At 43.1% G+C, this 24,349-nt stretch overlaps 1 protein-coding gene across 2 annotated transcripts in view; it reads left to right on the forward strand.

Annotated features, from left to right (window-relative positions):
- The first annotated feature begins 7,906 nt into the window (after positions 1-7,906).
- sorl1 (sortilin-related receptor, L(DLR class) A repeats containing) overlaps positions 7,907-24,349 on the forward strand; it is a 94,890-nt gene continuing 78,447 nt past the window's right edge. For both annotated transcript variants that reach the window (XM_087841319.1, XM_087841321.1), the window contains exon 1: positions 7,907-8,261. In XM_087841319.1, the coding sequence (XP_087697445.1) occupies positions 7,941-8,261 (321 nt within the window). In that variant the 5' untranslated portion in view covers positions 7,907-7,940. The remainder of the gene's footprint in view (positions 8,262-24,349) is intronic.

Raw genomic sequence — 24,349 nt, forward strand, 5'->3', positions numbered from 1 at the left:
CCAGCTGTAATGGCCACCTGTTCTCACTCGCAGGTGTGAAATTGCTGAAATCTGCACCTTCTCACAAGAGCCACGACCTCCGTTGTCTCTAGTTCACATCCCTTTTTTGTGACGTAAAGTTCTGTGCAGCGGCTGAATACAATTATGTCGTTGTCCACTTTATATTTATTCATATTTATATATGTAAGACAAAGTGCTATTATGTCACCACTTAGTATTTTCTGTAGTCAAGTATTCCAGCGATTCATGCATGTAATTTCAGCTTGTCTCATATTTGTGTAAATGTTTATTCGACGTGTTTAGAGACTTTTGACCTGTTTTGGGACTTTTTGCTTCCCCTGTGTTTGTTTTCTGCCTCCATGTTTGCTTACTTTGGATCTTTGGCTTTCTCTGTAACTGCTACCTGATTACTCGTATTAACAACATGGCTGCTGTTGCCAGGCAGGTGAGGAGGATGCTAAACGCTGCTGATTCGGCTAAACTTTCTATTATGTTGTAGCTGGAACTGTAAAAGCAAATTCAGACCAAACAAACAAACAAAAAGCAACAACAGCAAAAACACGCTAAAAATGTTATTTAAAATGATCAGGTGGAAATAATCAATAATCAGAGAAACTAAAAAAAAGTAATACCTTCCATCAGTTCAAAGATTTTATATCAGAGCAAAATGAAAACATATTCTAGTCATTACCAGGTTTTAAAATGAGATCAATAATAACACATTATATATTACATCATGTCTCTTCCTGCCACAGCACTGCAGTCAGGTTTGAAGTCTGGACTTTGTTTGCACAACTCTGATTCTAGTGTCATGTAATTAATATCCTTAGTCTCCTTATTTTCTTATTATATTGTTTTATGTACTTTAATCGTGAAGGTTTGTAAAGCAAGGCCACTTTTGACTCACAAACTAAGTGCTCACCCAGACTGAAAACAGGAAGTGTAGAGCTGTACAGCATATTAATAAATACAGGAAGCCAGACAGAAAAGAGGAACTTTGCCTTATAAGCAATGTTTGCATTGAAACTGTGACGTGTAAAGCAGAGGCGGAGCCAGACATGGTATACACCCGGGGCTTAGCCCTAAAGGGTAATACGCATGTGGGATGAGGGTGGGGGGTGGAAATGACAAAAAACCTGCTGTGAAGTTGAAGCTTTATTAGGCTGTGTTGTAAGCTTTAAAAAAAAACTTAATATGAGAAAAAAATATCACATATGCAGCTTAAAAATAGTTTTTTACTTAAACAGCAAGGCAGAACGAAATTAGGGCTGTTTCAAGATACGGGGACTAAACCCCAATTCAACCACACACAGAACTGATCCAGAATGAAAACAGTAGAATAACAAAATCAGGACTACTTTAGGATTTAACCAACAAAGAACCAAAATCAAATCTAGATGACAGTAGCACTGAAAATCATCACAGATCTGCACTACACTGACAACCCCTCTTTATTGTGGTAACATGAGCATCTTCGAGGCTTGAGTTTTGCAAACCTATCAATGACATTTTCAGGGTCAACATTATTCAAGTATTCCTTTTCAATAGATAATATGGCCAAATCATTCAGCCTCTCTTGTCCCATGGTTCTCCTTAGCCACATGTGAAGACGACGCAAGGCGCTAAAAGAGCGCTCACAGCTGCAGCTACTGACAGGAATGGTTACTGCAATTCTAAAGATGACCTTCAGAGTTGGGAACATGTCCTCGTCAAGCAAGTGGAAGGCAGTTGTGATGTCGCAAATGTTCTCTTTTTCCATTTTTCTTTTCATGAAGCTTTTTGCCACAACACGTTCTTCAGGCTTTATCGTCACATGGTGGTGTGCCGCAATGTTTTAAGGCATCTTCGGAAAGGAATGTTGGGGAGGATGGATTGCATGCCTGAACACCCTCCATTATTTTCTGTCCTGCCCCAGAAAATTACCAATATTAGGGGGGATTTACGCACAGTCGTAAATTCCCACAGTGTGAACTATGTGCTTCGAATATTGTGTGTAGTTTTTGTTTTATACAGTTGTCAGCCAGGCATCTAACTATGAAAACATTACACTCCAAAAGACCCTGGGCTTCTGACAAAACAACCCGGGCTTAAGCCCAGTAAGCCACGCCCCCGCTCCACCACTGGTGTAAAGTACCAAAATAACACCTATATGAGACACACTTTATGATTCTAATGTTAGAGATCCTGCAACTGGCGTTTGGGCTGTGCAGGGGTCTCTCTCTGATGAAGATGATTGAATAAAAAGAAATATAAATGATTTAACCTCTATGAGTCGGTTTTCTCTGTTCTGTCATGGGGACAAAAGAATCGGGGTTAATAATAGTCTTTTTCAGCCATTCTCCTATTGATTTGCTGCTGTGCTTGGGATCGTCGTCGTGTTGCATGAGCCACTTTTAGCCAAGCTTTAGATCTCTGACGGCCCCATATTTGACTCTAGAACACTTTGGTAAACAGAGGAGTTCATGGTTTATTCAGCCACTACGAGGCGCCCGGGTCCTGAGCTGCAAAACAAGACCCCGACTCAGCTGTTTGTAAATGGACTGTAGCGCTGTTTCCATCATGCACACATCTCTGATTTCCTCTGTTTGTCCAAAGCACTGTCAGTCACTCATTAATATGGAGTGGTAACATTTTTACCTTGTTCAAAACACAAGCGTGCACAAAAGATGAGACCAACATGTTTCTCTACAAGCACGGGGCAGGAGTGTGTGCCTACGAGGAAAGAAGTGGTTCGTCAGGGCCAAGGTGATCTTGTAAATTTTGCAATGAAATTTGTTTCCTGAGCAGATGACTCCGAGGTGACAGGCAGAGGGGTCTCCAGAAAGGTGGAGTGGAAAGGTCACGAACGGATGCAGAACAGGTGTCAAGCCGAGAGGCTCCACCTGCAGCACCCACAACTCCCTCGGAGTAAATATAAAATGGACTCTTTATAACAACACTTTATACAACATGTTTCATACACACATTCACACACATTCACACTCAGATCAACATATTGATGTTCAGTATTTGTGCCAAGGTGCTGATTCAAGCACACTGGAGCATCCAGGGATCAAAGCGCTAACCTTCCGATTATCAGAAGAGAGAAAGAGAAGCTGAAGGAAAGGAGGAGAACTTTCAAATAAACAAACATTCCTGACACGAAGAATAAAGAAGTGATGTTTGTAGCAGCAAACAAACTTGAGCAGATTGGTGGCACAGACCACGTCAGTGCCTTTGTATAAATGTTCAGATTTCCTTCAGTTCTGTTCTTCCATTGAATCAGCGTTCAGCTGACACTCGGGTGGATTTGATGGAGAAACAAACATGGCTGTGTCTCACATTGTAGCTGTTTACACCTGCACTGCAGCCCTGAGAAGTGAGAAGGCAAACATCACAGCCAGATCAGGCATTAAACAATCTGTAGCCCGTCATCCCCTTAATGTTCTACTTCCTGCATGCTCTACAAAGGAGGCTCCAGGAGTGATAATACATCTAGAGCTGATAGTTTGCTGTACGAAAAGAAGAAAAGAAATGTGTTGATTCGACACAGATACGGTAAACACTGGTCTAATAGAATTAACTGGTTTCCTCAGCTTTAGCCTACACTGTTTATGGTAACGTCTCAACATTAGAATAAACTTGGAATGAATGGAAACACATGCAAACAGCAACATTAGTTCAAAAGACTGATTTGCAGAGGCTGATTGGATCAGGAAATTATTTTCTGCTTGATTTGATTTAGTTAGTTTGTATATTATTTAGCTGGGGCGTGTTTGTAATCAGATACACGTGAGGTGTGTTAGAATACCTGTTCAGGTTTTTAGGGGAAATCTTTTACATTTTATTGGTGGCGGTATGACCAGCATCTATTGAAGGCGGGTTTTTTCAGAGGCTGGGTTGTTCATTTTTAGATGTGTCGCTGGTGAGCATGTTAAACCTCTGTACGTGGAAAAAAGAATATATTCAAAGCTTTGAAAAACGACTGAAGGCTCGTGTGGTTTTTTTCCCCATCTGGTCCCCTTCACATCACCTTGCGACCGTTACAATTTCAACACATGAAACAACAGTATAGCTAACATTAGCACTGCAGCAGCTGAGCAGTCCGAAGGTGGATGGGAGAAGCCGCTCTTGTAATGAGGAATTACAATAGATAACGGAAGTGAGCTGCTTCATAATGACAGCAACTTGACACACACACAAAACCCAACAGCACAGTTAACCTCTTAACATCCACCAAGACACCAAAGACAGTCTAGGGTCCAGACTACATGCTAAACAAGCCATTCTTCAGAAAATAGAAGATGAGATATTTGAAGTGAATTCTCATACTTTGTTTAAATTACACTTTTCTTTTGCTGGCATTTCCAAACAGGTGAAAGGTTTGTTAATTGAATACTCGATTTGGTGGAAGTTAAGGCATTTACACCTGATTCAAACTAAACCAAACCAAAAACACTAGGCCTGTCTCTAATCTGCATTTTATACCAAGATTAAACCCTGCTCCTGGCTGCACATTACACCTGTGATATTGTTATCAAAGACTAATTATTTTGTCCAGTGGGAACCCGGTCGATATCCAGATAATTCAAAGATTGTGCAGAAAAAAGGAGAATCTTGGAGGATGTTTCTGAAAGTAATCTCTGAAGAAAGAAATCAATGAAAGTAAAGTGGAGGAAATCGACCACCAACTGGAGATATTGTGGAGAAATAAGGTAATACTGCAGAGCTGTATAAACAATTTGCACTTTGACTGCACACATAGCATACAGTAATACTTTAAAGAGGATGGAGAAGCACAGATTTATCCTGTCACAATCCACACTGAGCGGTAAGAATACCAGAGAGAGATCAGAGCCACGTTATATTCAGAGGCCGTGTAAAGATTTGACTCACGAGAGTCTGTGTACCTTCTGTTCAGGGTTGGCCGTCTCAGAGACTTTCTGTTGGTAACATCTACACATGTAAAGTGATTTGCTCATTGTGCATTCTTATTATAGGAAGCAACACAATGTCTCTCTGGCCATACATGAACCTGAATTCTTCTAGTGAAAATGACAATTTAACATGCATATAGACTAAACGATGGCTTTCCCTAAAAAATCTGTACTACTGTTAGCTAATATTGGCAATATTATTGGTGTTGGGAACAATCCCAAATTCAGGTAAATTATATGCTGATGAAGTAAGGATGGTTTGCTCATTTTAGAATATGAAGGTACAGCTGAGAGCTAAAGCAGCTTAACCACAACTGCACATCTAAAAGTAATTTACTAACATGCTTTACAGGGAAACAATCAACTGTTTACTTACAAAGAAATGAACAGTATTATTATTAGAATATTAGATATTTATGGTACTTTTAATGAGGAGAGATGGGATATCACCCAAATATTACATAAAAGTTATAAATGGATTTGAATGCCATTGAGAGAAATAAGTATTGGATTGCAAAGCATAACATGACTTAATACTTGGTTGAGAAACGCTTAACTGCAGTAAAACATTTCTTGTGCTCGGTCACCAGGTTTGCACCCATCTCAGGAGGTTTCTCGGCTGACCCCCGGCAACTTCATCTTCTTTCCATAGGACTGAGGTCTTTAGCTACTCCATTGTTGCCTCGGTGGTATGCTTTGGGTTCCTGTGCAGTCCACAACCCATCTTCAGTGTTCTGGATAACACTCGTCTCCACCCACTCTGTGCTACCTGCACTTCTTCACCTGTCTTCAACTCTTTAGTGTCCTGTCCATTGCTTGGGATGGATGACCCAGGGAAGTGTCCTCTATAATGTTCGGTGCAGTGACACACTGGATTGTAAATCAATCAATATGTGATTCAACTTTCAGCTTTAACTCTGCAGTGAACTGTTTTTCATAAACTGTTTAAGGCAGACTTTTTTATAAATTGTCCTCCATTTTTAGAAGATCAAAATTAATGAGACAGACTAAACATAATTTTAAATATAAAAACTATTTTTACTATCTGGATGACAAAACTTTGCAGTCAATGACTGCCTAAAGCCTCAACCCCTGGTCAGCACCAAATGTTGTTTCCTCCCTTGAGTTGCTCTGCCAGGCCTTTACTGCAGTCGCCCTACGCTGCTCCTTGTTTGTGGTTCTCCTGTGAGTTTACCTCTGTACACGTCAGACTTCATCCTTTTACTTATCAGCAGTCACATCATCAATAAACACTGGTGGCCTGGTTACACTGGCAGCATGACGTGCCCATACATGCAACAATGCTGTAATATTCGTCTTTCTTCAGCTTTCACCATTTAATCCTTTCCCCTGCTTTCATTCACTTTCACTTCTTGAATTGAAAGCCATCCTACAGACTACCAACCAAGCGAGCTCTCCCCTGATACCATCTTGTGGTCTCCTGTGTATTTTAGATTTGATCTTCTGCATAAAAATGTAGTCCACCTGTGTGCAGCCTCCTCCACTCTTATGTTATCCTGTCTCTGCCTCTTCTTAAGGTCAGTGTTCACAGCAACCATTTCCACCCATTTTGTAAAATCCACAACCATCGGTCCCTCTGTATTACTCTCCTTAGCACCGTACCTATCCAACACTTCCTCATCACCTCTGTTCACTTTATCCGATTTCTCCAGAATTCCTCTTTCATCAAACATCCAGCCTGCGGGGCACGGATGCTGACATCATTCAACATCACCCTTTCAATTTCCAGCTTCAAACTCGTGATCCTTTCCGACACTCTCTTCACCTCCGTAGTACTGTTCACATTTTCTTCCTTCAAGATTACTCAGTTTCACTTCTTAACTATACTGTGCTCATTCACTGAGAGTGGCAGAACTGGAACTCCTGCATAAAATGAAAGCTAAGGGGGAACATCCAAGTCTACACAAAAGGGCCCTGTCTGTGTGAGTTCAATACCAGGACCTTCTTACTGTGTGGCAACAATAGCTGCTTAGCGTGAGGACAATGGTCATCAGTGCTGGGTGCCCATGGAGCTTTATATGTAAATGTGAGCGTAGCAATGATCCCTACAGCTAACTCAGAGTAATACGACAAAAGATAAAGGCCTGCCGTGTGGTATCGTGGAACATCTGCATCTCTTTCTTCTCGTTTCCCCCCTCACCCCCAAACCAGTGGCAGCAGATAGCTGCCCCTCCCTGAGATTTCTTCCTTTTCTTCCCACCATTGCAAAAAGCCTGCTTATGGGCTCATTTGAGTGTTGTGGCATTTCTCCAGAATACTGTTGTCTTCACCTTACAGTATAAACCACCTCGACGTGTCTGTTGTTGTGATTTGGTGCTATACAAATAAACCTGAATTAAATTACACTGAATGCCTTTGGGTGCTGTGAGTGTGTTTGAATGTTTGGCAAAGCCCTTAGCCGTGAATAACACACAATGTGAGACGGTGTCACTAATGAGAGCTCAACCAGTCACAGATTAATTTACCACCAGAATGATTAATCTGCTACAGCTACAATATATTTATTGTTGAGGTGTAAGTGGTACCTTTGCGGTCTGGTTGTATTTCTGTGATGTTTTGTGTGCGATCGTAATAAACGTCGTCATAAATGTGCCCTTTGTAAAACACCGTTTTCAGTAATAAAAACGATGTTGATGTGTTACACGATAGCACTGCTTGCTGATACGTGTTACATAGCAGTCTGTTTATATGTGCACGGCTTTGGCTCGGGCTTTCTATATTTACAATACCAGTTCACGTACTAGGCAGGCTATAACGTTTGTTGTTGTGTTGTTTTTAATTTGTATTTGTCAGAGTTGTCGTTGTGTAATTCGTGTGCCTCCTTAAACAAATGGCGTGGACACCGGGAGCCTTTGCGTGTGATACCGATCCAGCAAAAGCATATTTGAAGCTGAGAAATGTGGTACTTCCTGAAATTTCCCATGGCTTGCGAATGTAGCAGTGGCTGCCAGTAGAAGGAGCTCTTCGGTCTTACCTAATCCAAAAGGCAAAACATACACAAACATGGCGTTATCACGAGCGGGCGAGATGCTGTCCTCTCTTCGCTGTTCGTTGTATTTATTAGTCCTCAGCGTGGCAGGAATAAACTCGTCGACTCTTCGTCTTCATCCCGAGCAGCGTTACATGCTGCCGCAAAACAGAGGATTTTTCACAATAGAAGCAAGTGAGGCTTTACTGCACGGAGATGGAGGTGGCTCCGCGGCTCGAGCGCTGCATCTGCCCGCTCGCAGTGGAATCGAAGGCGGGTCGGTCTCCAGCGTCTACCCGCAGCATCGAAGTCGCCGGAGCGCTGGTAAACCGGCGATGCCAAAGGTGTACGGACAGGTAATGTAACGCATTAACTGCGTGATACCGCTCACTTTGACGCTTCACCTCAGCCTGACCTTACTGGTATGGGTGGCGTAAAGAAATTACGCACTGTTGTTTCCGAAGTAGCATCAATTCCTGCACCTTATGCTTGAAGCAGGCTCCTGTTGTGTGGGGGTCGGTTTACCTGATGCCTTTAAACGTCACACTGGCAGTGTAACGTTACAATTCACTAAACGTTCATTCAAATGAATGTAATTGGTCATCGGCAACCTGTCCGCCACACTTTCGACTGTCGCTGAAGAAGCGAGACAAAAGTAAGACACTGCGTATGTTCAACGGATGGCTAAGTTCCCGAAACATCTCGTTTGTCGTGCTAGGGAACGGAAGCGTCACAAGATCAGAAAAGTGAATTAGGCAGAGGGTTTGGTGTCAGTGTAAGGGGACTGGGGCTAACGCTAGGTGCGAAACAAATGTCCGTGTCTTTACCTGCCGTCTCCGGGGGGTGGGCTGAAGTGAAATCACCAAACGTGGATCCCATACAAAGAGCCCACGGAGGCAGACAGAGCAAGAAACATACACGAGGCTCCGTATTTATCGTTAAATGCTGCACACATGACAGAAAGTGAATGAAAACATTTCTATTTAGCAAAAACGGGGCATGAAACATTCTTCCTTTAATAATGCCCCAGTGTGCAAAAAGAATGTGAAAGCACTAAGAGGGATTACTTTGGAAAAAACAACAACAAACCAAAGATTTTGTCTGAAAAGTGAATAAAAATGTCCAAATTTTAAGTGGGATTAAACGTGGAGCTCCCCACACCCCAGGTCACTGACCTCAGTTTGGCTAAATGTAAAAGCAAATGTTTTCCTGGTGATTTGCACCTTTGGGCCACTTCCACAGCTGCTGCATTGGTTTGTCTTATCTGTGTCCTTGCCCCCCTCGCCCATAGTATTCTTTGCTAAGGAGAAGGTGGAGCCCAGTAATGGTTAACTACAGTGCTCTTAAGTGCTATTATAGCATTGGTATTCATTACAATGCATTGTAATAAATATAATGCTATTGCACTCTTTGTTGTCTTGTGGGATTATACAGCTATTGAGCATGCACAGACAACAGCATGATGAAGGTTGTTTAATGAAGCATTGCAGCTTCAGTTGTGCCAAGGGAACACAACTGACAGGAAAGAACAGCTCACTTCCACTAAAGAAAAAGGAATTCATCACCGTGGTTCTCTATTTCAAGTATGATGAACTTTGCTGGAAACCTTTTCAAGTCAACTGGCTTTTATAGTCATCTCAACCATGTGCAGTGGTACAGTTTGAGACGATACTGCGTTCCTCTGAGACCGCGACGCTACATATTACATTCAACAGACGAACACAGGACTATGTAAATTGCAATGTGCAAAAATTGCAAAAAAAAACCCAAGACAAGACCTTGCAATGGAAATGTGCAAAATACTGAGTATTGTGCAAAAAGTAACTTGGCGCCTGAAGGTGTGTGTGTGTGATCCCAGTCACTGAGTGTTGAGGAGTCTGAACGCCTGCAGGTAAACGTCTGTAGACTGTTGTGCTGCAGTGTGATAGTAAACAGGAAAACTTTGGGTTCAGTTCTGAAAGATGAACAACATAACATCATTGTTTAAAGAAAACTTTTTATTATATTCCATATCTTCACCAACCTGCCACATCATTCTTTGTGAGGGGCAGCCAATCAGAACAAAGGGAGGGGAAGAGAGCTAAAACACCTTTGGTCAGACAGTGGATCAACTGAGGGGCTCTGCTAAGGCTCACTATAAGATGCATAAGGATCGTTTTCCAATGAGGCATACAGATAAATGTAAAAGATCCAGAGAATTAAATGGCTGTAAATTTAGGAAACAAGTCAAGTTACTCTTTTGAAAAAGCAGCAGAAAAAAGTTGGAGGATGAAAACAAATATTGTTTAGTGTTTAATCGGTAGCAAAATTTATATATCGGTTTTCAAGGAACAGACAAAAGTATCTGTGTCTGTTTAAAAACCCAACGAATGCTTTGTACGAGAGAAGAGAGGCAAATGGACGTGTTCACGAGTTGTCATCGAGCTGCTGTCTCGTGCTGACTGACACTTCTGGTGATGCCTGCAGTCAAAACACAGCTAGAACCTCCAGAGAGTCACATCGGGATCATGTTTTGTCACTGGTGAACGATAAGGCTGGAGGAGGTTGGCTTGTCGAGTGTTTGCTCCTCAGCTCGCTGTCCCCGTTGGCTTGTAGTGGTTTGACTAAACTTGTTAAGGTCCTCGAGCAGGCATTGTAATTAGAGGTAATGACTGTCTGAGTTGGGTGCAGTGTGCATACTTGATCGTGAATCTGTTCACCTAATCAGCCTCGACTGTTGGAAGATGAGAATATCACAGGTTTGGATGACGCCATTAATGTGAAGGTCAGATGGAGATGTGGACAATGGCAGCTTTATGTCAAACCAGAGTTTACGGCAGGAAGTTTCGATGTATTTTCTCTGTGTCCGAATGCGGGAAGCTTCCCTCATTGTGTCAGCCATGACCAAGCCATTTCCCAGTCTTAGTAAGTCTTCATATCTAAGGACCTTCACTGGGCAAAATTCCTACTAAACTTCTTACACAACCCACCTGCTTCAGCGCTCACATGCTCTCTTGAAACAGTGTGTTGTCCTAGAAGTGCAACACTTCAAACAGCTGCAGTTTGTCTGCTTTGATAAAATTGATATCAAATAATTGATAAAAATGCAGAAACACCCAGGAGTTCATGATAGCACTCAAGTTATTAAAAAATAGAAAATGCTAAGATTTTATTAGGCTGCAAATGTGTTCAAGGTATTTTTTTATTATTCATTGATCTGCAAAGTATCACTTATTTAGTCTTTAGGTTTCTGTTTTTTCATATTTAATAACCTTGAACTAAAACCACTTAAGGGACACTTAAACTATGTAGAATTACACTTTTGTCAAAGTTAAAAAATGTTGCGTAATTCAGCACCTGAGGCGCTGCAGGTTCACACATCTGGATCTGAGCAGTGTCTTCTGTCTGTCTGTGAACAGCATTAGTCACGTCTCTGTTATTATGATCTATCATAACAGCACTACAGCGTTTTACATGGTATAAAAGTGTCGTATCAAAATATCATTATGGTAATATTATGATTTTGCCAAAATTAACTTGATCTAACTTTGAGGTTAAATCAACCAACCCTTCTTTCCACTGATGCTCTGTGGGTTTGGCTTTGGCTCAGCCACTCAAGGACTGTCACTCATTGTCCTGAAGCCATTCTATTCTTCTTATAGCTGTTTGCTTTAGGTCAGGATTAAAAGTAAAGTTAAAGTAAATAAAACTGTACAAACTGCTGTCAGAGAGTTCCAGAGTCTGGGGGCCAATGTTGCTCTGTCTCCTATAGTTTTCAGCCTCATATGCTGCACAGCCAGCAGGACTCTGATCACATGACATCACGGGTAGGGATGCTAATCGAGAACCGGTTCTTGTAGCGACCCAGTTCTTGGTAGTTCAGTTTCTTTGAATTTTTAGTCTGTTTATCGATCTATCCGTTCCACTTGCACTTCACTATACACTACAAGTGATTTCAGTTCATGTACCAGTGAAGGAAAACAGTGGGTCAAGAGCACGGGTGTGATGAGAGCACGATGGTGAAGTGCAAACGCTCTGTGCAAGCGTCTGCACAGACAGCATGCTGAGGCTAAGCTAGCCAAGAATCCAGAGCTCCGAACTCACCTCCAACTTCAACAGGTACCAAACTGTTTCTACTGGTTTCTAAAGTAGAATCACCATGGTGATGGCTTTGAAGTCTGTTTGTGCTGGTTTCATTCTTGCTTTGTGCTGTAAACTTAGCGTTAATGGCTAAATACTAAATGGCGTTGTTCCCGCTGGTGCAGGGTCCGCTCTTCGGCAAAGGTTTCTCCTCTTGGTTCAGTCCGAGGCGTCCTCAGGTGATGCGTTGACGGTCTTAATGTCTTCCTAAATTTTGTCCATCCACTGTTTCTTCGGTCTGCCTCGAGGCCGGCGTCCTTCTGGGTCGGTCCTCATAGCCGTTTTTGCTACAGAGTTCTCATCACTTTGAATCACGTGTCCATACCACCTCAGGCGGGATTTAAGCATCTTTTCCTTAATTGGGGCTACACCTAGTCGCTTCCGTACGTCTTTGTTCGTAACACAGTCCCATCTTGTAATTCCCAGGCTCCATCGAGCATGTGCATCTCCATGGTGTTTAGGGCCTGTTCATGTGTGGTCAATGCAGGCAACATGCGGAGCCATACAGGGCTACTGGGCGGCCACCGTTTTGTAGATTTTATAATATAATATCCACAAAACTTAAAAAGAGGTTAAACACACACAATACGGTAATATTATGTTGAAGCACAGTACGTATCACTCCGCGAGGCTCCGCCTACGATAGCCGTAATGCTCCGACAATCTATCAAGCGGTGCGGCTTCGTAGCTTAGCGAAGTCGTACTGAAACATTTGACAGATTTTCGAGCGCCGTGTACATAAAATCGTTTCGAGGTCAGTAAACACAACCAGAATTCATACATAAGGCACACGGGATTATAAGGGGCACTGTCGATTTTCAGAAAAACCAAATGATTGATTTTAAGTGTGCCGTATTTTCCAAAAAACACAGTAATAATGACGGCCCGCTAGCATGCTCTATCAAAAATAGTGCTTTGTTGTGTATCTGACGGACAAACACCAAACCAGTTCCACACCAATCAATCAATCAATCAATCAATCAATCAATCAAGGCTTTATTTGCCACGTGCAAGTTGCCCTGCAGTGAAATAGGACCCCCCCCCCCCCCCCCCCCCCCCCCCCCGACCTTACACGCACAACACAGACATCACATGGGGATACAGGTCGGAGATCGGTAGCGTTACAGAAAAACACTGAAATGTACACTACAATGGGAAAGTACAAGAGGAAAAAAAGACTCATGTTCTCATGCTGGGCTCCTGGGAGGACAGCATGAGAACATGAAACTAAAAAACTCCTCTGTACAAAGAAGCGCATAAATGTCCACAGCACAACATTATGGAACACATGACAAGCCACAGGATTGGGTGGGGGGTGAGGAGTAATCCGAAGCAAACACAGCAGCCATCCTGCCCAGCGCTACCATTCCAGCGCAGGCTCAGACCCACTGTGTTCCCAGGAGGGAACAAGCATCGAAGGCGTTTGGAAAGGGAGGGGGGATGAGTGTCTGCATATCAGTGTATATGTATGTGTGTGCGTGTCCATAGTTCAGCTGAGACAGTGTCCTTCGCTCTGCTAGGCTAAGTAAACAGTCTTCCAGCCAACCCAGGTGGCCTTGCATGGAATGGGAAGGAACAGATTAAACACAGTCGTTATCAGGGTGTTTTTGTATCCGCATGAAGTGATGGTACTTTTAACCACTGAAGTTGCAGCATTTTTACAAACCAATTCTGGTTCATCTGTTTTATTCAACGATCCGCTTTCGCCCTTCTCATTCTCCATGCTTTTTCCGCCATGTGCGTTTGAAAACAAAGGCACTGCACATGCACGTTTTACCCATATTCTATCGCGATATTTCATTTTCTTATTGTTGCCCAACATTATACCGGTATTACCGTGAACGGTATGATATGGCCCAGCCCTACCTGTTGCCATTTTAACCAGGCTGCATTTATTCGTGCTCGGACATTGGAGGTGATGACTGAGCCCAAGTGGTGGAACTCTTCTGTCTTCTTCAACTCTTCGTTGTCAATTATGATGGTGCCATCAGTTTGGGGGACTCCTTCCAGGTATTCGGTCTTTTTTTGTATTGAGCCGCATACCATATTCATCGAGCCGGGTCTTCCAGAGTTGAGTCGTCGTTTGGGTCTCTTCTCTGTCTTTCCTGGTGAGGAATACGTCATCAGCAAAGAGGAGAGACCATGGATGAGGTAACTGGAGGTTGGCCGTGATGGTATCCATACAAAGGATAAAGAGGAGGGGTGATAGAGCTGATCCTTGGTGGACTCCGATGCTAACTGGGAAGGGAGGTGATAGTCCAGCGGCGCATCGGACTGAACTGGTGATGTTGTTGTAGAGGAGCTGTATCCATTTGACATACGCCTAAGGGACACCATGCGATCTTAGGGAGTGCCATATGAGGTCATGGGGTACCCTGTCAAAAGCCTTTTCAAGGTCTAGGAAGGCTGTACCGTCTTGTTCTTTTCCCTTTGCTTCTCCAGCAGGAGGCGGGCGGCGTGTATGGCGTCAGTTGTTCCGCATCCCTTTACGAAACCGCATTGGTTGCGGGTGACGTTGACAATTTCCCGAAGGCGTGCATTGATGACTCGTTCGAATATTTTCACCGTGTGACATAGTAGGCGACTAGGACGATAATTTGAGCATTCGGCTACATCCCCTTTGTTCTTCCATATGGGTATGGTAATACTGGTTGTCCAGGCCTTCGGGACTTCCCCTGTGCTGAAAGTCTTGTTAAACAATTCTGTCAGGATGGCCACGTCTCCGAGAAGCTTCCAGACTTCGGTTGGGATATCGTCTGGTCCAGTTGCTGGTCCAGTTGCTGGTCCAGTAGGAAGATATGTTTCAATAACTGTTGAAATTGGTCTGAAACTGCTAAGAAGGCTTGAGCTTCAGTTTGAATTTAATTTTTCTAAGGGACCACAAGATGAACCACGAATGTTGTGGAGGGCAAAACCAATAAGCTGAACTCAATTCTGCTCAATATTAATTTGATCTCTATATAAAGTGTTACTGGTAAGAACAGATGTTATGATTAGGCAATGAGAGGTATATACTATACTAGGGTATAGTAAAAAGCCAACGTTTTATCAGCATTTAATCAAAATGAAGCCTTAAAATTTCAATGACTTTTAACTTTAAGAAGCTTTTTTGTTATAGCTGTTCTTTAGTCTGTTTTGGGCTTGAACAAGTGCTTTAAAGTCAGCATCACTGTCTGATGTGGAAATTCGAAGCACAGTCATATCAACAGGAAATGCCAAATCTGCGTAGCGCTCAGAAGCAGAAGATGATGTCATGATCTTGCTTTTCACAAAACTTTTACATTTTGACTCGCTGTTTAACGCTTTGTCCAGGCTGAGCCGTCTAACAGCTGAGGGGTGGCTTCTGTCTCCCAAAGTGTACCAGACTGTGATTAAGTGCTCTGTCCTGATCAAGTGAATTATTATAATTACAACACCAACACCATGGTTAATTTTTAGCACTGACTGACACAGCACCTCTTCATGTATAATACGGTTCAAAAACACCAATTTTATTTCTCCATTCATTTCAGTCTCTTTATCTTTACGTGGTTGAAAAGTCGAACATTCACCCATCGGTTGTAACACGTGACAGTTTGTCAGGCGTAACCAAGCATGCCGTCATAGTCCCTTTGATTCAGTGCATTTCTGCCATCTCCCTGTAATTTCAAACTCATTGTTATCACATGTGCAAGCTGGGATATGAGTAACTGGGTTTAGTCATGGACTTCACAGGTCTTGTCCAGAGCCAAAAAGAAAAAGTCAAAATGATCTGCTTGGCTTTTAAACAAAGCTCCAGATTTCCTGCAACGTCCTCGATCCGTCTTATGGTTTGCCTGGAGAGGGGCAGAGTCTCAAATGCTTCTTATTTCTCAGGGGATATCAATGCAGCAGAGCTTAACAAAGATAAGGGACCCGTCAGATACTGAAATGGCCAAACTGGTCAGGACTGGTCCAGTGTGATTCGTGTACACTCTGGAGCTGGTTTTCCTTGCAGGTCTCTCTGGATTTATTCTTCTCTGACCAGCTTTGCTGTTGCGTCTGCTGAGAATCATTTTTAACTTGATGCTCCCATCAACAGTCTCGTTTTCAATGCACAGCAATGAGCCAAACTGTTAAAAACACATCTAATATTATCTCATATTACATAATTTTAAGGACTGACATGAGCATGCACTACAACCTGAAATCCACTTCCTGGATGGTTCTGTGCTCAGCTGGATCGTTAGTTTGAATTTCAGGCTGAGAGTAAGGGAAACATCAAACTTACAAACCCCACTGAGGTGCAGTGGGACTCTCCCACACCCATGTCACATGTCACAGGTTTTTTGTTTTTTAAACATACACTGAGACGTTGACACAGAGAGGAAATAAAACATGTTTTCATAGATTACTGTCTGGTGGTGTGCACGGCTAGTCCATTAGATGATCAGTTGTTGGTGTTCACCTGAGATATTCACCAGTTAAAGTGATTATTCATATTTTCTTAATGTCTGTTGATTGTTATGTATCTGTACGGCAGGATGCAGCAGCCTCTGTCTCAGGAAGTTGTGAAAAAACTGTGAAGTAAAACAGATGAGAACCACAGTAACCAGTGTTGGTCGGCAGTGCTTTGATGTAGAAAATCAACCTTTCTTTGTAGGCTGCAGCACAGTGCTGGTCCTCATTCAGTGCTGGAAGCTAATCTGCAAAGAAGGCTTCTGCTGCTAGCATTCATGCTAGTCACACTCAGCAAACTAATCTGACTAATGAGTCGCCTGCGTTTCAGTGATAGGACTTGCTTAAAATTATGATTAATGAACACATAAAAATTACACAGACAATTTTAAACCTCATACATTGAGACTGGACGTTGGACTTGCTGTATTTCACCTCGGCCTGTATTATCCAGTGTGTATTTTTGTTACCTGGTGCCACACAATAAGACCAGCCCAGGAATGTCTGAGAGCAGGAGCCATGTTTCAGGCTTCAGTGTAGTAAAAATTGAGCTGCTTCTACAGCCTGTGACAAAGCACCAAACATGCAAGAAAACTCTTACCGCTAAAGGGGGAAACGACAACCGCTGAGCCAAAAAACACACTGCTAAAGACAACCAAGCTAGGAAGGAGGCGATGCTAACAGCTGGTGATGTAAGGCTGAGGAGTAAACCAAACATCGCTGTAGCATTTGCTATTTACACTCTAAATCACAGGCGGAGCAAATGGTGGATGGAAATTACTGATGCAGTTATGTGGTGGTAAAAGCAGCTGGTTAAAAAGCTCGACAACGTCCCAGGCAGAAAATATTTCTCACTTTTATTATGAGCCAACAAATCAATGCTGCTATCTGCAAGCTGCTGTCACTGCAATTTCTTTCTCTATGTCATCATGAATATAATTATCGCAAATGTCCTTGAAAGTTTTTGATTTTTATTGTGGATTTTAAGGCTACATTTTCCATCTCGAGTTGATTCAGACAAACGTTAATCTGCTGGATCTCACACAGCACAAAAGGAATGTGCTTTGTCAAGCGATTTGTGGGTATTTTGAGCGTAGATAATTCAAAAACAACAATCGGGGACAATAACCACAGTTTTGATCTTTGAGACTTTGCTCTACACGACTGTTCTGTTTAAGGAGAAGTTGGACAGATGTGCACAGAGAGACCAATAAATATGTCACACAACCCAACTGACGGGGCGCTCGCTTTCTCACTTTAGACATCCCGTACATTTCAATGCCCCCACACCGCCCATGTCTTCAAACTGCACTAGTGTGTGACAGAAACGTGCATGTGAGCTGCCCGATCAGCTGGAGTTGGCGTCGTGTTTACAGCAGCATCGATCTCTCCACCCTGAAAGTAGTAGACGCTGTCCTCTGAGCAACAGCGCGCCTCTTTACGCTCCGCTCTGATGCTTGTGTGCTGATTCTGGTGCTCAAACCCTCTTTAAAATTCACCACACTGTCTCACTGTGAGCTGTCTGCACGCAGCCCACTGTGTGTGCATCTGCTCCGGCATGAAAACGACTTCATTGGTTTTTATCTGGCCGAGTTTGTAAAGCTGCTGTAAGACGTATCAAGCAGAGCCTTCTCGGTGTGGGCCAACTTGGGCCCATGTCTCAGTAGATCTTTGTAGCATTCATCATTTTCTATCGAGTGGCGGCATATCACACAGTAACAAGGATGTTCAACATTATCATTTGGCTGCCTTTCATTTGCTTTCATGCATTATTTTGGTGTGGAAGTCCTGCAACACCTTGATTTGTGAGTCTGCAAAGAACTCGGAGGTGCAGTCACACTGGGAGGAGAACAGGGGCTCAGTTGTGTCTCGTCCCTGCCGGCCGGCCTGAGCATGGACACTGGACAGTCAGCTCGAGATGAGAGCGCAGCGAGACTTCTCTGCCGGCCAGTCCTGCAGAGATGATGTCATTGTTTCAGTCGGGCTTCGTCGACTCTCTTGGCCACGCTGCCACCCCCAACGCACACACACAGCTGAGCTGGGGAGTGGGGAGGGTGGAGAATGGGCTGAATGCCCGTGCATATCGTTGGTGCAATCCACTCCTTGGTACTACCAGACACTGAGCCGACCGCCTCCATCCTTCCAAAGAAATATGAAAGCACTAGAAGGGTGGGAAGCAAATGTGAGAGTTTAATAGAAATCTTTCATGTTTTTCCTTTCATGGTGGCGAGATACTTGAAGCAGTTAATACTTTGTTTTTGTGTGTGTGATTTCTTAATCCAAATTTTGACTGAAAAGATGAGGTATGTACAAGCACCACAAGAATATCAGTGCCATGCAGACTGCTTTCTGTGATAAAGCCCACTCGCGAGGCCCTGCGGTATTATATTATATACTTCAGCATCCACTTTATGACAATAACTAACAGAGCGGCGGTCTCGTCCAGCTTCACCATGTTGAAGTGCAGCACTCGACCTCAGTATAGTGGCACAGGATGTTCTCCACTTGTTGTAGCTTCCGGTTAGTGCAGCTCTCCGTCCAGAGCTGCTGTCTCTATCCACGGTTCAAGACTGTGGAGCTGCACTCTGTCTAACAGTGGACGAGAGTCTTCTCCATCAGAGTCTGTCCAGGAGAAGCTCAGGATGTTCAGCTGCTGCTGAGCGTTTATGAGGAACAATGTTGATGATATCTTTTGTAGGACGGGAAAAAAAAGCTGAAGTGAGTAACTGAACCTGATCTCCGTGTGAAGCGCTTGTGTCTTATGGTGCTGTTTTGAGTACATTCCAGCTCCTGGAGCTTTTGTCAGGAATGTTAAAGATGGATTTCTTGGTGTAGGGTTGCAGAGTTATGTTCATGTATGAACATGGGTAAAACTGCACAGCGGCGTTCAAACAGGCAAAGGGCTCAAGTTGAGCTGTGTCCTGTAGTCAGATGTTGGGTGGTAGAGCGCAGTCTATGCACGTGTCTGCATTTACCCAGGGAGCAGTCTTTACACTGGGTTACCTCTTTGTCTGGATCTTGTTTGATTTGAATGTTAATGTTTCACTCGGTGCTAATCCTGCTCTGCTGATGTGTGTGTGGCCTGCTCCCAGTAACTCATGCATAAGCCTGGTTTGCTGTATTTCACCTCAGCCTGACATGTCTCATACAGAGCACCAAACACTGCAACAGCATGTGCCACATGAACCATTTCTCCACCTGGATGATGTGATAAATAGACTGGTTTTTATATATAGTACACAATAGGGCAGGGCAATATGGACAAAACTATTTATCCCAATATATATTTGAAAATTTGCGATATAACTGACGCGAGACAAAAACAAAATACTTTATAACTCCACAACCCATCAATTCTTGTTCACTTAAACAAGCAGCTGTTTTTTATGTGCATTAAAGTTATATAAAAATGTAACAGTGCAAATACAAATTCCTTGCTGACAGTTTAACCAAAAGGGATTTCCAACGGAAATGGGCCGACATATCCTGAGCATAACCATGTATAATATCCACACAAGTTAAAAAGAGCTGCTTTGCAACATGAAACTGCAGTGTGCCAAATAAAAAGTCAAATACGTATTTTTCGGACCATAAGGTGCACAAGATTATAAGGCACATTAAGTGAAACAAAGCAGTCAGATAAATCAAACTTTATTCAACTCATTCTTCTTGCTTCCTCCACTTCTGTACCATTGATTCATTAATGCTGTATTCTATCACAGCTGCTCTGTTCCCATGTTGTTGCAGTATATTAATGACTAACCTCGTATTGTGGATGGATTATCTCAGTTGTTCTCCTGACTGAAGTTTGGTCCGTTTACAGCATCCTGCCATGTGACTGTATTTGTCTCTAACCATCAGAAACCTTTACATTAACTTTTATCGAGTGGAAAAAAGTTAGCGTTCATCCTCCAGCTTCACTGTGTTTATGTTATGCTAACATAGCCGTGTAGCTAGCAATCACGTAGCACATCATTATATAGCAGCTAGCCCAACTTCAGTAACCCTACAAACATCACTGCTGTTTAGTCTTCTGTCTTCATTTATGTTGGAAGTGATAGCAGAGCTGTACGTTTTAAAATTTTCAGAAATCTCTCAGTCAGAACATGCTATATCATGTTTAGGTAACTAGCGAAACTAGCGCGCTAACTTCCACTAACTTCCTGTTAACTTCTAACTCCGTGAAATGTAATAAATTCTGTTTTCATGGATGCCTGGATGTTAAAATTAATTGTTACACCTGGTAAAGCAGCACCACTGATCATTTTATTGAAGATGAAAGAATTTAGACAGTTTTTAACTCTCAGTGATGCTGCAGTGTTCGTTTGACTTTGGGACATGAAGCAGACGGAGTTTTGGACCCAGATTACTCCCAGATTTACGAGCATCTTTAGTCCGACAATAATAATAATGATAATAGTAATAATGGATTGCATTTATATAGTGCTTTTCGGGACCCCTCAAAGCGCTTTACAATACCACTATTCATCCACTCTCACATTCACACACTGGTGGAGGCAGCTATAGTCGTAGCCACAGCTGCCCTGGGGTAGACTGACATACAATACAGCAATAACAACGGCTCGCTTGCATGTTCCACATCACTGAAGTTGCAGCATTTTTACAAACCAGTTCTGGTTAATTTCTTTCACTCAACGATCCGCCTTTCTCTGTTGCCGCCATGCTTTTTCGGCCATGTGCGTATGAAAACAAAGACACTGCGCATGCGCGTTTTACTCATATTCTATTGCGATATTTTATTTTCTTATTGTTGCCTAACATTGTACCGGTAATACAATGAATGGCCCAGCCCTACCGTGGAGCAATGACAGGAGGAGACTGGCCTAAAGGACAAAGTACATTTGTCCATCTTGCTGGCTGTGTGTGTTGTGTATGATGAAATGGCAGCAGGAGTGTGCTATGAAAGTCGGTGTGATGCTCGGGGCAATGTTCTGCTGCGTTCATGTGAACGTTCGACATGTAACCGGGACTCGTAGTATGTGTACTCCTTCAGCAGCGTGATGTGTGGCACACTGAACCAGGCAGGAGTGTTTGGACATGACAGGAACAGGCCTCCTAATTCCCAGATTTCAGTGTGTTTAAGCACAAAAACAGCTGCTGACACAAGTTTCAGTAACAGTGGCACATTTTTCTGTCTGCTGCCAGTACAGGTGTGTCAGGATACAGTGCTGCTTGTTTCCCTGCACTAACGACAGCACTCTGAAGCCAGGCGGTCTTTTGAACCACAGTTTATGTATATATGTGTGGATAATGTAAAGAATGGATTTCAGCTGCAGTAAATCCAGGTTGTTCAGAGTATTGTGGAATATGAGGAAAACAAAGTTGAAGCCTGTCTGTGAGTGTTGTCACTTGAGTTGGATGATTTTGGGGCCTTATTTTAAAAAGTGACTGAGCTCAACAGACCTCTGGAGCGTGCTCATCGTCTCTGCTAACCCACCCAAATCCTTGACATAACTGTGTGCAGGCAAATTGAATTGTTGGTAATGTAGGTATGAGTAAGTGGTTCTGGAATAAATGAAGATACATCTGGTTCTGCTTATTAAACACAGCTCTGGTAATAGTAGCACAGTCCGATTCAAACGCTGGTTTGCAGTGTGAGTAAAGCGTTGCAGTGCTGATGTTAACCTGGTGCTTCATGCTGCAGCGTGAGTGACGGAGCCGCTCCGGTCTGTTAGCTCTCAGGGTTTTACCTTGGAGCGCTGGAGCTCCTTCCCTTCTGCACGTTACGATGATTTGGTTTGCTGGTTTTACTGGATGCTGGAGGCTTAAATATGGAAAACATCACGTATTGTCTGCGAAACACTGAGACGAGGAGCGCTGCAGTACAGTTCCGCTGATGGCTGCTTGCGACGCCCTCTCCTCCTCATCCCACAAAAAGTGGCTACATAACTGTCAGAAAGATTGATGGGCGTGAGCGTTTAAGGAGCTCTGCGCTTCAGGACTGCCGTGTTGCAACGAGGAAGAAGAAACAGGACAGGCAGTGAGTCGTGACATTTCACTGACCTCAGGGCGGCTTCATCAGTGTCCTAAACAACAACACAAAGATGGGATGTCTCTCTTCTGCTGTTACTAAGCTACAGCTTGCCCCCTTGTCAAAACTCTGACGGTGTTTTTGTTTCCTGGACAGATACGAACGGGAACTGAGCAGCAGACGTACCATCAGCTGTTTCTACACAATGTTCTGTAGGACAAAAACATGACACAGACTATTCCTATGAAATATTGCTGCTTTCTTTAAAAGGACAAAATCCTACAATTAAAAAAAATGTTAAAACTTACGTCCATGGTAACCATGGTAACAGCAAGTGCCATTGAGTATGACAAACATCCAATGAAGCGGTGGCGGTGGGTGGGGTAAAAGGTGGGTACTGAATATAAATCCTCTTCATTAGTGTTGCAGAAAGCTGGGGGAATAAATCTGTGCGCAGGGCAACGACAGAGTGACCTGCAACAGTTACCGCTAACCCCGAGAACTGACATGGGTCAGATTAGAAGCGAGGCTTTTATTTTGTGTAACCGTGGGAAACGGAGCTGCCCAATTAGCAACGTTCTTGTTGTGTAAAAAGTGTTTATGTGTCAGCACTGAAGCCATAAGAGTTTTTAAAGCTTGCATGAAGTTCTCTCGAGACTGCAGCCCGCTCACGTGTAATCAGCCGGCTGGCAGCTCCACAGCATTTTTGTAGCCTGGTGTAAATTGTTGGACTTCCTGTCGCAGAGTCAGATCAACGGCGATCTCCACCGTCTCAGCTGGAGGTAAACAGTGCGGCTGTACATGCGGTGAAATGGCAGTGGGGGGCTCTGTGGAGGGATCGGCGTGTCTTAAAAAACACTATAAAACATTTTACTGTGAGTTTCTGGGAACCCTCAAATATGCCTGTTGAAGCCCTGATCTATCAGCGACAGGAAGCGTGCGTGACGGGTCACGTTACGGTCAGCTGAGCCTGAACCACAAAGCCTGATCTCTGCAGGGGGTCACCACCACTTCATGGAGCTTGGAACAAATATGCTGAGTTGCTGGGAGTTAGGGCTGCCACGATTAGTCGACTAGTCACGATTACGTCGACTATCAAAATCGTCGACGACTGATTTAATAGTCGACGCATCGTTTGAAGCTTTGTAAGATCACAAAAGACGCAGGAATAAGTAGTAGGATTTAAGAGTGTAATAACGGACTGAAACAGAAGATGGCAGCACTGCATGTACAAGGATGCCAGCTGCCGTTAAACCCCGAAGAAGAAGAAGCTGTGTCCCAGAATTCATAGCGCGGCCCAGCTCAGTTTCCAACAATGGCGGCAGCTAGTTAGTTTTAATATTACTCTTATTATTCTTTCTGGGTCACAAAATAAACGTTTAACATATTTTCAGGCGAGAATGTAGCTGTGTAAACCTCAAATATCTGCTCAGTTTATCAAGACGCCACATATTTTCAAAAGCGCTCCGACGTTTTCGGAGACGTCTGTTAGCCACTAGCTCGATAGCTAGCCGGGGGCTAGGCTCACTAGAGCCGTGAGAATACCGGACTCCGGGCAAATCGTTTTCAAACCCACCGCCGTCTTTCACTACTCAGGTTAAACATGATATATAAGTCACTTAGATAACTTACAAATGTTATTGTTTGGCTTTTTTTAGTATTTTATTTGTTCCTGAGTAAATCGGTTTGGCTGAGATTAAAGTTATAGTTTTTACACAGCTGAATAAATGTCAAGCAGACAGCTGATTATCAGAAGTGTGAGATGCTCGAGAATTTACTCCGGTGTCCTGTTATATTTTAGATAGCAAGGAGTTTATTAAACTTCACTGAAACAATCTGCAAATGTCATTAAAATTTAATAAACTATCATCTTGTCTTTATTTTTAGTTAGCACATACCTTAAACACTTAAAGCTGT

This window comes from Neolamprologus brichardi, chromosome 1 (assembly GCF_056152115.1).
Source record: "Neolamprologus brichardi isolate AB-2024 chromosome 1, ASM5615211v1, whole genome shotgun sequence".
Lineage (NCBI taxonomy): Eukaryota > Metazoa > Chordata > Actinopteri > Cichliformes > Cichlidae > Neolamprologus > Neolamprologus brichardi.